The 13,592-nt window shown below is 43.1% G+C and overlaps 1 protein-coding gene across 2 annotated transcripts; it reads left to right on the top strand.

The window, feature by feature from the left end:
• gpr139 (G protein-coupled receptor 139) lies at positions 1-12,774 on the top strand. 2 transcript variants are annotated; one of them, XM_030736636.1, is made up of 3 exons: positions 1-223; positions 11,780-12,184; positions 12,215-12,774. In XM_030736636.1, the coding sequence occupies exons 1-3, from the start codon at positions 85-87 to the stop codon at positions 12,772-12,774; spliced, it is 1,104 nt and encodes a 367-aa protein (XP_030592496.1). In that variant the 5' UTR covers positions 1-84. The 2 variants fall into 2 exon arrangements, with proteins under 2 accessions (XP_030592496.1, XP_030592495.1); XM_030736635.1 differs by having other exon boundaries at positions 11,780-12,774.
• Positions 12,775-13,592: the final 818 nt, after the last annotated feature.

The following is a 13,592-nucleotide window of genomic DNA, read 5'->3' as shown; positions in this document are numbered from 1 at the left end:
AACCGGCTACCAGGCGGTTCGATCTTGTGGCCAGCAGACTTCTTGACACTGAGCTCAGCTGAGGAAGAGGACAAGAAAGAGGCCATGGAGCACAGTCACATGTTCCTTGTTTTTTCCCCAAATGGGAGCACAGGGCAGAATCCCACTGAGGTTGCCCAGGGATGCCCCCTCGGACCGCTACCTGTCATCTACTACAGTGTCCTGCTCTGTCTTGGCCTACCAGGTAAGAGATGTGCACAAAAGTGCATGCTTTGTGTCTATACACCTGCATGTCTTATTCTGTGTTAATTTGCTCATGTTTTTGCTAACAGTCTGCTTTGGTGCCATGCAGCTTTGCATCTTGATTTGTTGTGCATTTACCTGCAGGACAAAGTGAGTGTGTCATGCACAGCTGCTCCCGAGTGTCACTTCATGCACACATACTGTTGATTCGTCAGTCTGACCTTGTGGCCAACACTTGTGCATGCACATGTACTAAGTATGTATGTGTCTGTGCTTGTGCCCATCTGGAGTTTCTTATGCTTTTGCCTCTTTCTTGGAAATATTCAGACATAAATATTCAGGGAGGAAAAACAACAACTGTATATGCAGAGCATCAATAAGTTAAATTACTCTCTTCCAATATTTTGCAGAGTTTTGATCTCAAACCTTTCTTTAATAATCTGGAGCTGATATGCGTATGTTTTCATGACAAATTGTGTGAGTCATGGGTTGACCTCTGGGACGAGTGTATGTGTGTGTGTGTTATATGTTTCCTCTCAATGACCCGAATTAATGACACTCCCTTCTCGTGTCTTTACCATTGAATGATTAGTCCATTCACAGACACTGTCAGACTCATTTACTGTCTCTGTCCCAATGCGTGATCTATGAGCACTGACCTAGTCTCACACAGGGAGGCAAAGTGATGTGAGTCTGTGTGTGTGTGTGTGTGTGTGGAAAACAGAGACAGGGAGACAGACGGGCAGAGGCAGACAGAAAGCCTGGAGGTCACATGAAAGAGGAAAAGTGCTGAAGCCCAATCAAAGATTAGGTGAAAACCCACTGGACTGTCACCCAGTCTGCTTTTACCCCAAAACACTGGATTCAATCTGTGATTAAAGAGCATAAAACACAATTCAGACGTTATACTAATTAACCCCAATTTTAAGATTTGATTTATCGGGAGTTTTGATATGACATGGACCAACTTTGGTGAACACCAGCAGTGACATCTAATGTCTTATTCATCCTAATCTTCATGATTAACACATCTTCTTTAGCTCTGAATCCCTTTCCTTGATAAAGATTGGGAGTGAGATGTTATCAACAAGCTAAGCTGTGCTGGTTCAAAACAAATCTGCATTGCAAAGCGAAAAGCGCTTGTGTGCCAAGACTGCAGTCGCTCCAGAGATTTGCTGTCTTGTAAAAGTAAAAGTCTTTCTTTCTGATCAAACCCTGCCTAATTGTTTCTCCTGGATGGCAGAGCAAGCAATTTACTTAGCTGTATTTTTCTTCTTAAATTTTATTTGATTCTGCTGCTGAGTCGTCTTTACAAATTGGATTGAGGCTGGTTGTTTAATCACTGAGTAACAATAACCTGAGAGTGTAAAGCAATCCTACAATAGTCATCTGAATTAATGGCTGAGTTGAGTGCAGCGGGCTGATACTTTGCAGCAGCAGGTTCGACTTATTCAATCATTATGACACAGCTCGTTCCACTCAAGCTGAATCATGAATGTTTCATGAGCGCAGCATGTGTGAGTAGTAGCAGCGTGACCTACAGAACCACACATATTAGGCACATTTGATGGAAAGGAGGGTGTTAATTTGATTGTCAGCCAGTGATTCACTAGTTAACAGAAATGAGGGTTTTTTGAAGCAGCATCACATCCGTGCAGACTAACTTTGACCTGCGATGCTGCAGGCAGAGAGGGGTCATAGCAAGGGGGGAAAGCAACACGAAGGAAGGTGATAAGAAAAGGGATTACGCAAGTGGAGTGGTGGGGAGAGATTACTGTGACTTATAGTGAAATGACGAATTGAAAATGCTGAACAAAAAGGAGATGAATAGGGAGCGAGTCAAAAAAAAAAATGGAAGACGCGGACACCCAGAAGAAGAAAAGTGGAGTCAAAGAGAGAAAGATCAGTGCTCTAATAGAGAGGGAGAGATTAATAACAGCCGAGCTGGCGAAGTAGCACCTCTGAGCCCCGACTCGGGGTGCTACAGACGACAGAGCTGAAACGAATTGCCCCATTTTTAATTAATCGCTAACCCGCTCTCTCGTTCGTTCTCTACTCACTACACCACACTGCTTGAGACAGAGCAGACGTGTGCTGGCATAGCAAGCAGTACAATGAAAGAGTAGTTTCTCTGGCTCTTCTTTTCACATGATGGAATTACAGAGGTGAAGTACAGCATGTCTCGGAACGTTCGCTGGTAAGACACAAATTGTGTAGTGGGAAGCCATCAGCTAATGAGCAATACTGTGTGACATAAGTGGGTGCTCAAGAGAGGGTGCCCTTAATGTCTGGGCCAACACAGTCCAAGATTTCTCAAACACAATCTGTTGTTTATGAAGGTGTTTACTGACCTGTATACACACATTTTAAATCCCACATACCCTGGTGATTTATCAGCCCTTTCTTCAAACAGGAGCCATTTTACATTCGCCCGAAGACTTCAGCATCTGAATTAGACACGCAAAACGTGTTAATGAAATGTCTGCGCGCTGAGATAATGCAGCAGGGCACAAAGCCACTAAGGAGATTAAATGAATCTCTATTGCAGCCAATAATTAACAATTAAAAGTTCATTTAATTAGTCATAAAAGACAATTTTACCAAAACAAGTTCAGTGTTTGGACTGGAATCATGGATTAACTCACAGTACAGTAATATCACAATACATTGTATCAAGTATCAAGATACAGCTACTCTGCAATACAAGACAATTGTCTACAACACAGCACAATATCTGTGTAACTATTTAACTAACTGTTTTTGTGTGTGCATCTGTGTGTAAAATCCCTAATATGGTCATGAAGCAAGTGGGTGGGGCTGTGAGCAGTCCCACCCACTTGCTGCTCAAACCTTCTGTTTGCCAGGGGCAGCCAATAAGAATCTTATAATAGCTATGAATTTCAGCAGCTCAGTAAAAGTTCTGGTAGACCAGTTCACCTCCATGACTGCACACTTTCAAAGAATGGAGCACATTGTTGACCTTGGCTGTTTCAGTGTTTCAGTAGATAAACAGAAAATGATGCCCTTCAACTACTTTCAACTAACAAATAGTACCAATTGCTCCAGAAATTATGGCCCTTGTCCTTTCACAAAATTTGCTATGTTTCCATCTAAGCGCATTTGGATTGAACTAAATAAAATCGGGGCCTCAGAGAGCATTATTGAACAGGTTTCCATGCAACAACACGTGCACATTGCAAGAAAAGAAATTCACACGTCTTTGTTTTCAGCCGCTTGCTGTAAAGCTCTCAGGGGATTCCTACTCAGCCACCTGTGCGCGCAAAACATATGTGTGCTCACATACTGCACGTTACCTCCCCGTTCCTCAAAGCTTCTCACAGTTTTATGCTGCTTTTCACAAGTCAGCAGTGCGACTGAAAGCATCAGGGTGGAAAAGGTTGGAAAGGTTCAGCACTAACAACCCCTTCATCCATGTTGCAGTGTAAGGGCTGGTGTCAGCCACTACTTAAGCTAATGAAGCGATGGGCCCCCATCGATTTTTAGTTTGAACTATTGATCTGTCAATCTGTACCAGCGACGGGGCATCTGTGGTGGGCTGGTGGCTTGTTAATAAAAATACAATCACTCTAAAACTGGTTTTGATGCTAGGCATGAAAAGGAAAGAATGTGAGGGTATGTCCTGAAGTATGAGCAGTTTTCAAGCTCTTATTTAAGAAAGTAGAGAAAGACAGGGTGGGGGGGAGAGGTGAACGTTTCAGCTTGTCGTGGGAGAGATGGGCCAGAGAGGGCGTGGGAGGAAAGAAGAGGCAAGAGAAGAGGGAGGTATTGTTTGAGGCAATAAATCAGAGATGTACTGTGACAGAGCTGACTTCATTTGACCAACGGACAGCAAAACGCTGTCACTGCTGCAGAGAATAAGGTAAACTAAATCCATGTAGGTCATTTGGATTCTTTGAACAACAGTAACGCATAAATCTCCTGGTAATTAGACTGCTGTGATTTTAATGCCCATCTTCTACCCATTTCCCCTTCTTCTCTCTTCACTTCTGTATCTAACCTGCTCCTCTTCATTCTGTCATCTGTCCACACGTCACACTCAATCACACGAGCTGTTTTTTTCTGAGGTGAACATCACAATTCTTAGCATTGTTTACTAATCCTTAAAACATTAAAAGCAGGTTCTTGTCATGCAGTGCACGATACCTGCACCTCATCACCGGCGGCAGGCTTAGCCTTGATGTGAGGACACTCGTGTCCAAACCTTGACTCACTGTGGCCTGTCTGTAAAATGAATGGCTGCCGAGGTGAGCAGGTAGCAGAGCACTGCAGTCACATCAATATCATTAGCGGCACACACAGGGGGCTTATTTTCTTTTAATATACCCATTAAACTTAAATATTCAGTTTCAGCGCACATCCCCTCTTCTCCAGTTTTCTCATTTTAGCTTTAGGCTGTTTATTTCTCTTTTGGGCTTCTTCTAAAATCCTCTGTTAGCACTCACCTCACACATCAAGAATCAGCTTGACTGTTACTGCATTTAAATCCCATACTGAATGCTAATGAATGCTTTGTAAAATGCTCTGTAAAACCATCATTTTTATCTTCACTGTATGCTTTTTGCTGCTTTGTAGTGTGGATGCGCCCCTGTTTTTTGTTTGGGAGAATTAAGGAATCGCCCTGCTTCATGTCCGGTCTGATACTTGGAGAAGACAAAAGGGAAATGGTGGTCATCGGGAACAAAGTGCCCGTGACCTTTGAAGCAAGCTTTGATATTCACCCACTCTCTGTCTTTCGCCTTGCTTCCTTTCCTCCTGCCGCCTGTCCTCGATACGTCTCTGTCTGTCTGTCTGTCTCTATCCCCACTCAGTCGTCTGCCACCTTCCTCAGACCACACTTTCCCTTGCCTTCCACCTATTTTTTTCTCATCCCTCTATTTTCCTCTTCTCTGGTCTTATTTGCCTCCGGAAAAGCCATTAAAGCCTAACCTCAATTTCCTCCACGATTAAAAAGGAAAGAAAAAAAAATCCCTAATTGCAATGATGCAATGCTTCTCTTTTTTAGATCATAATTTCCTTTATGCAATATTGTTTCTGCTTTACATGGGGGCTTATGAGAAAACCTGATGACTGCTGTGTAAGAAAGCGGCCGTCTTTCATGTTATACTTGCGGATGTGAGGGGTTAAACTGCAGTGTCATTTGTCGACAGCCCGCCTGAACACGTCCCTTTAGTGGTGGGATGAGTCAGCCTCGTTACACACCTCAGGGAGCACACTGTGCCTTCCCTTTTCCCGCTAAATAACGTCAATGGTCCTGTCCCTCGTTATATTAGAGGAGCAGCGGGGGGAGCTGAGACATGCACAAAAGCACACAGATCAACAGAGTGGTCACCCATGCAAACATACACAATCAAATATAGACAGAGAGACACACAGCACCCCATTATCTGTCCAACAGGTTATTCTGATCTCTTTTCAGCTGGAGACACTTATTTCTTTTTCTTCCAAAAAGAAAAAAGGAAAGGATGGTGAATTTGTTTTTTTTCTGCATGCGTCTTTCTGTGCATGCACAGTATACTTCGGCTTTCCCTGTTCCTGCTGAGACAAGCCCTGCATGTGCCACCCCATACCAACTGAATGCCAAGCAGATTTACCCCACTCCAGAGACAACGGAAAGAGCAGGAGTCAATTGAAATGAATAGGCAACCCAGTGCAGGGTGGCTCGGGCTAAATGGAAATGTCAAGCTCTCAACAGATCCCCTTTGTTTGTTTGTAGAGGGCCCTGTCTCGCTGGGGAGCCCAAACAAAATAATACCCAGCCAGTGACAGTCAACACCTCACTGTTTCCATTTTATGTCACTACCCCTCTGTTCAGCAGTATATGTACACAGAGAGAAAATCTGATGGGCAGAGGTACAATAGAGACAGTGAGGCAATGGATTGAATGTGACATCCATTGTGTGGTTGATTTGTAATGGATCTCCATCAGGAAAGCAGCACAAACTTAGCAATAAACTTTTGCCACACAAAAAGGCAGTGATAAGGCTGTAGTTAAAAAATGGTGAGATGCAGCAATGACACATTTTGTCATTGTTTCTTTGTTTTATTTTTTTTTGGGGGGGGGGGGGGGGGGGGGGGTTGCTAACCACATGATCTGATCACTATTTTGGACACATGGCAATCATAGTGACGGTGTAAGGTCAGGTAAATAAGGTTCAAGTAACACAAGTCTAGAGACTGGTCTGCAACCATCTGGGAAACACTGGTCTGTAAGAAAAAAAAAGGTAATTGCCAACTGGTTTGCAACTCGTTGCTGAAGGTTGATGGGAAATGGATTGCTAAAGCCCCAGTCACACAGGCCTACAGACTGGTCAGTGATCCCCTGGCAACCTTGTGATTGCTTTGGTAGCTAGCAGATTTCTGCTGTCGCTCATAGTTTGCATGGAACGCACTCTTTGAGCAGTAGTGAAACTGTGAGAAGTGTGACAGGTTGGCTTCTTCCATGCAAACTGCTGACGATCAGAGCAATCTGCCAGTGGCCAATGCAATCATGAGGAGGTTTTTGGTGCAGGACCCTCTTTATGACCAATTTCACCTAGCGACAGCCAGCAATTTTTGGGAACAACTTGCTAACCAGTATACATATTTTTTCCTTGCAAGGAATATTGAATGCATCACAACTTTCGAACAATCTGCATATGACGTCCAATTAGAAACCTCTATAGCTTTTACCTACTTTCATAATAACTGTATGGTAATAAAAAAAAAGTTTAAATTGTAGGCTTAACATTATACACACCATTATACACACAGCACAAGCACGAGCCATACTTTGGTGTTGTTTTGCCTGGTCGTACAGCTCTCAGTTTCTGTAACTTCACAGACAGGAGTGGTTTTTATCACCACTTCAATGATATATCAGTGCAGGAGCTCAGAGATCCCCAGATTATGCAGAGGGGGATGCTGCAGCAGCTTGAAAAAAATTTAACTGAGGTGTCAACTTATACAAGTCACTAAAGTGAATCTCAAACATATTTGTGATATTAATGCTTTCTGGAGGGTTTTTAATGAATTTATTCAATTCTAGTCATGAATGACAAAGAAATTAAGCAAACCCACACCTTTAAAAAGCTGGAACAAGGAAATGCCATTTTTCTTTGAGACAACATCTCATTTAGTCGATTACCGAGCTTTCTGGTCAACAAATCAATGTACTGATTTTGACCTCATGTCTAGCAAACACTGTGCTCAGTAATTGGAAGCAACCAAGCAAACTTGACCTCCATTACTGAGATCAACCACTGACAGATAAATAAAAAAAAAATCACGTTTGTTTTATTATTAAACATTTGTCAAATCAATGGGAAAAGCTTAAAATGCATTCAAATAACCCTGAAACTGGCATGCTAAAATGTCACTGTTTGTGTTCCATCATAAATAAACAGGAACATATCTAATTTGGGGTTATTATAAACCTCATAATGCTGATGATTAAATTCCATATCTTGATTTCTTGGTTTGATCTGAAATGTGTAATCTGGACTGATCTAACAAAATGAAAATCATAAAACAAAAACAAGCAGAATCAATAACACAGTCACGCAAGTTTCCACATGAAAGCAGCTTAGCTGTGCAGAGCTTAGTGAGATGTGCACGCGAGGGTGCCTGTGATGGTGGGGGTGCAGTTGTTGGGTCTTGTAAGCAGCTTTGACATCTCATTTATGATTATTGATAGATTGTTAATGAATCGGTGCTTTCCTAATGATCTGTTGATTTTTGTGCGCATGTTTGGAGCTACACATGTATTTGTATGTGCGTTTGTGTCATCTGCTGCACATCCTCTGCACGTTTAGTCGTTTTCTAGAGCTAGCTTTATAATTTCTAATCAGTTGATAGCAGCAGAGGCTGTGAAGTGTGATGTACCAGACTTCAAGCTGCCATATTTAATCCAATTCCAGATCTATTACTACAAGGGGGGGTACAGGATCACAGAACACACACACACACACACACACACACTGCTGCATGGGCAGTGACTGCCGCTAAGTCCTTTGATGTCTGTGAAGCTGTAGTGTAATGTGTTATGTTCATGCAGTGAGCTTGACTAAAAGAGGGTTTTGCAGCAACAGCAAAGCACAGATGCAATGTGTGTATTTTATCGGTGGTTAGGTTACTGAACTAATAGAGCATGAAATTGAAATCTTTGGATAAACTGGAAACAAGTGACTCAAAAAGTGACTTTGAATTTCACACTGCACTTACTTTCCTGTGAGAAAAAAGAAAGGTCCAAATGCATTAAATAACTGGCTGCCGTCGCTGAATAATATACAAAACTTCTGAAAACAGAAGGTAGCACTTTGCCTGAGGTGTCATGAATGTTTTCTTTGACCTCAGCTACAGCGGTGCAGTCGGGACTAGTCGTGAAATCCCAGTCAAATGGTACCCTAGCCTTTGGTAATGCCGTGTTATCATAACAAAGACATCTCAAACCATGCTGCCTTTAATTAGAATAACATAAATGACCTAAAGATACTCACAGACAACATAAACATCAATAAAACTTCATCTCATGATTCAGGACAACACCGCTTCAAATAAAGTGGTAGCAAACAGAATTCACAGATCACTGCTTTCAGGGGGGAAAAAAATATTTTCAAAATGTCAACATCAGCATTTCAGGAAGAAAAATAACCTTGTGTGAGAAAGTTGATAGCCACAGTCCATTAAAGGTATCCTGAGCACTGTTTTTAAGAGAAAGTCCACTTTTCACAGAAACTCATTCATCGCGGTAAAGTGATAAGCAGCCCTGCTGATGGTTGCAATCTATTCTGCTAGTCTGTAATTGGTGGCAGTGATGTATAAAAAAAACAGGTAGCAGTGCATCAATTAGGCAAAGGAGGAGAAGACTGTTAGCAACTGAATACTGAAAAAAAAAAGTCTCCTCCCAGACCTGGATCAGGGTATTGTAAACTCTTGGACAGTCTGTCGGTGTTGTAATAGGCTGTGTGAATGGTGAGATGGTTTTTAAGGACCCAAATGTAGGACGCAGGAGTTGGGAGATGAACTTAAAGCAAGCTTTAATGCTGTTAAACCCAGGAATAACCAAAAAGCAAAACCAGGGAATCCAGATATCTAGAACACACAGCCACGTGCACAACACAATAAAGGACAAGCAGAGGCAATATATACAAGATATATACAAGAGGGAATGAAGGAAGAGGAAACAGGTGGGGAACTAAACACCGCTGAAAACAATCAAGACAATGAGCAGAGGGAAGTTAAAACTACACAAGATACAGACGAACAAAAGTGAAAGACAATACGGAGACGAGACTGAAGGGACGGACTGAAAACACAGAAATTCAATCCAAAGAAAACCTAAAATGTAAGACTTGGATAATAGGCTGAATGTAGACAGGAGTTACTGGGAAAGTATCATACTATAATGAGCAAAGCATATGTATGTACGTCAATCAATCTGGATAAAATGTAACATAAAAACTGCCTAGGGTACCATGATTATCAAAATCTATAAAGCTTTTGGGAAATATGTTAACAACATTCAAATTCTTATAAATTAGACGTAATACTGGCATTAAGTCTACGTTATGTATACATTTTTGCTAAGCAATTTTTAGTGTAGTGGCACTTTGAGGTCTGAAATAAGTGTTAAACAATGACACTAATAGTACTTATAATTCATTACTTTGTCTTACACAGTGAATATGTAGCTTGTAAAGAAGAACAATAAATACATGTTTTCATTTGTTTGGTGTTCATGAACGGCCATTTTTGCTATCTCACTGTAAACAGTGATATAATGAAGATAAAAGGAATAACGTGATAAATTAACACGTCTGTGTTTTCATACATGAGCAAAGTGAACAAGCGCCACAGGCTCGGTTTTTGCCAGGCTTGTTTATATTTGTGTTTTATGTATTACTAACAAACCTGATTTTCAAAAGGACAAAAACCCAAACATTAATCACGCTTCCAGACAAAAGGAACCAAGAACTCTCAAAAAACTCAAATCTCTTGTTCCCAGACTCAAGGATCATGACAGTCAGATGCACAAACACACAGCATCCCAGAAGCCTTGGAACCAGGAAGGCCAGTCAGTGCCACCTTTGTCGTCCTACACAGTCTGAGGCCAGGCATTGTTCTGGAATAGGAGGAAACCAGGGTCCACTGCACCAGTGTAAGATCTAACAATGGGTCTGAGGATTTCATCCCTCAGCAACAGTCAGGGCACCTTTGGCTAGCACATGGAGGTCACCCCACATAAGTGACAGAAAAATAAAAGAAAGCACAGGTCCCCAATTATATTTTATCAGACAAACAGGAACAAGCAGTTAATCAATGAAATGATGTTTACTGAACTGTCAAATTAAGTACTCCTCCCTCCTTCACTCAGGGGCATATGTTTTCATCAACAGTGGTGAAATGCTTTCAATTTTGAACATAGCGGCAATGATGATGATTCATTTCATTGATTTTTAGTCTTTGTCTCAGCCTTCACAGCCCACTCATATTATAGTGCAAGCCAAGCGTGTATTTTGCACCCTCTAAGTTTGGGAAGGGTTTGAGTGAGGCCTATAAACCTCGCTGATGTGATGGGACTATCTTGGGAGCAATGTGCAGTTTGTGGTGATTGGTCCACGTGAGAGGCAGAAAGCTGTGCTCATGCCTCTTAGATGCACAGCGGTCAGGCTTTGGTAAATGCAGTCATGAAATAAATCACATTCAGACCCTTTTACACACCATCTTGGGATATTTATCTGTAAAATAAAAATGTAATAAATCAATGGGGAGAGAAACTTGGCAACAGAGATGAGAAGTTATGATGGAGCTTGTTGGGAACATCGAACAAAAATAATAAAAAGAGGCAAACGGAGAGATGGGATGCCCTTGTGCTTTGTTTCAGGAGCGAAATTGCCAGCAGCAGGATGGCACGTAGTAGTGAACTCAGCAAATTGCCATGGGTGTGATACTGCACGTTGCCCTCCTGTTTTTGTTGTGGCTTCACTCTTTATTACAGATAACAATTTGGCCAAAGGCACAGGCAGGTGCTGCTGGAATCACACAGCAGGTGTAGATGAAGGGATCAATAAACCAGAGAAGGATTACAGAGTAGGAGCTGTTTGAACATGGAAAATACTGTCTGACAGTAATGACAGAATTGAATATTTTTGTGTACTGTGGGCTGAAACTGAAAGAAAATGTCACGGGGCGCTGAGTTCACCCGGCATGCTTTTACACCTGCTTTTACGTGGTGCTGTTGATGTGCTGAAAAAAATGTTTTTGCCCAATTTAAATTTTCTAGTCCCCTAATTTCTGTGTCTGTTGATTGTGATTGTTAGCACCTACATGTCTGCAGTATCTCTATTGCCATCAACTCCCTCTCTGTTGCTGTCTTGTTTATTGCTGGCTGTTTCAATTATCTGCCCACTAACACTCAATTTCTCTGTTTCCTCCCTGCCCTAACCCATGCCCATACCTTTCCCGATCTCATCATACTTTTTCCTTCCCCATCATTTCCCCATTTCCTCTGTCTATCTTATTTCAATCACCTTTCCAATCATCCCCCTCCTCCTCCTAGCTAACATCCTAACAGTGGTTATCCTGTCCCAGCTGGTGCTGCGTCGTCAGAAGTCCTCCTACAATTATCTCCTGGCTCTGGCCGCCGCCGACATTCTCGTTCTTCTCCTCATTGTTTTTGTTGACTTCATATTGGAGGATTTTATTCTGGCAACGCCGCTGCCTCCATCATTAAATAATGCAGTGCAGGTGCTGGAGTTTTCCTCCATTCACACCTCCATATGGATCACCGTCCCTCTCACCATTGATCGTTACATCGCTGTTTGCCACCCTCTGCGCTACCACACGGTCTCCTACCCAGCTCGCACACGCAGAGTGATATTTGCCGTCTACGTTGGGTGCTTGCTCTCTGCAGCTCCCTACTACTGGTGGCCTGAGCTTTGGCACAGCCTTCCCGGAATGGGCAGTACTGATGGAGGAGGGGGAGGAGGAGGAGAGGGCAACAGAAGAACAGTGGCCCAGCACGTCCTGGTGTGGGCCCACTGTGCCACAGTCTACCTCCTCCCCTGCACGGTCTTCTTCTCCCTCAACGCTGGCATTGTGCGTAAGCTGCGCAGACGCCGTAGCTGTTTCCGTCTTCGTGGGTATTCAACTGGCAAGACCACCGCCATCCTCCTCGCAATCACCTCCATTTTTGCTGTTTTGTGGGCACCACGCACCCTAATGATCCTCTACCACTTCTATTCGTCTCCCCCGGCCTCACAAACAGCCAGCCGCCTGCTCCACGTGCTCACAGATCTGGCGAACATGCTAGCATTGCTCAACACCGGTATCAACTTCTTCCTTTATTGCTTCATTAGCAAGCGTTTCCGGAGCATGGCGGCCAACGTGCTGCGGGCCCTGGTCCACTGCCAGAAGCAGCCACCGCCATTCTACGCCAGCCACAACTTCTCCATCACAAGCAGTCCCTGGATCTCACCAGCCAACTCCCACTGCATCAAGATGTTGGTGTATCAGTATGACAAAAACGGGAAGCCCATCTGTATTTCCTCTTGAGCTCTCAGCCACGAGTAGCTGCCCCCACCCTCAGTCACTGGAGGGAGGGGTGGGCGTATTCAAGCTTGTCTTGGTGGCAACCAGTTTTGCCCACATCTTTTGAGGCTTGAAAATGTCAACACACCTAGAGAGCAGTTGAGCTACTTTTGAGCGAAGTAAGGGGGAAAAACAACCAGCAAGGCTTCAGATGTTCAATAAAGTATTCGCAAAGCAGCGACCAGCATCAAATAGGTGTTGTTTCCTTCATGCAAAAAAATTAATTTACTGTTAGTGACTGATGGCTGTGGACTGATAAAGAGCTATCACCACCATCTACCACTCAGTATGTAACATATAAACTGACAAAACTATAAAAGGAGTCCTCGGTGGAGCATCAACATTATGGCGGGCCCTGCTGCTGCCATTGATGAAGAGCTTTGAACAGCTGTGTCTTTTGCTGCTGGGAGTCATTTCCAGAAAGCAAAGTTCCAGTAAGAGTCTGGGCACTACACAGCTCACCTCAGGCAGAGCCGCTGACAGTGTGCCCACTGCCCCACAGTCCTCACGCTCTCTCTCAAGCAATGTAAAACATCTCTGTCATTTCCAGTTTAATACTCAGAAGAGTCTCAAAGGCATGTTAAGTAGGGCTTTCATAAAATGAACAGCATGCCCTGACTTTCCCTTGCGTGTGCTGAGTTCATCCTAGCAGCGCAGGTCACCTCCAAGTTGGTGCTCGCTATGGAAAACCGAGTCATCCCATGTCCCAGCTCACGGACTGTCGTAGGCTGACTAGGCGCTCTGCTTATTGTTGGTAAAACATTTATGTAATGGTAGATTTG

Source organism: Archocentrus centrarchus, chromosome 8 (genome assembly GCF_007364275.1).
Source record: "Archocentrus centrarchus isolate MPI-CPG fArcCen1 chromosome 8, fArcCen1, whole genome shotgun sequence".
NCBI classification, from domain to species: domain Eukaryota; kingdom Metazoa; phylum Chordata; class Actinopteri; order Cichliformes; family Cichlidae; genus Archocentrus; species Archocentrus centrarchus.
The sequence above is the reverse complement of the archived record's forward strand: the minus strand, read 5'-3'. Positions and strand labels throughout refer to the sequence as shown.

Excerpts from the sequence above, each read along its gene's own strand:
- gpr139 (XM_030736635.1), top strand. The coding sequence starts at position 85 with ATGGAGCACAGTCACATGTTCCTTGTTTTTTCCCCAAATGGGAGCACA. Across the intron at positions 224-11,779 it reads GCTCTGTCTTGGCCTACCAG|CTAACATCCTAACAGTGGTT; the intron begins GTAAGAGATGTG and ends TCCTCCTCCTAG.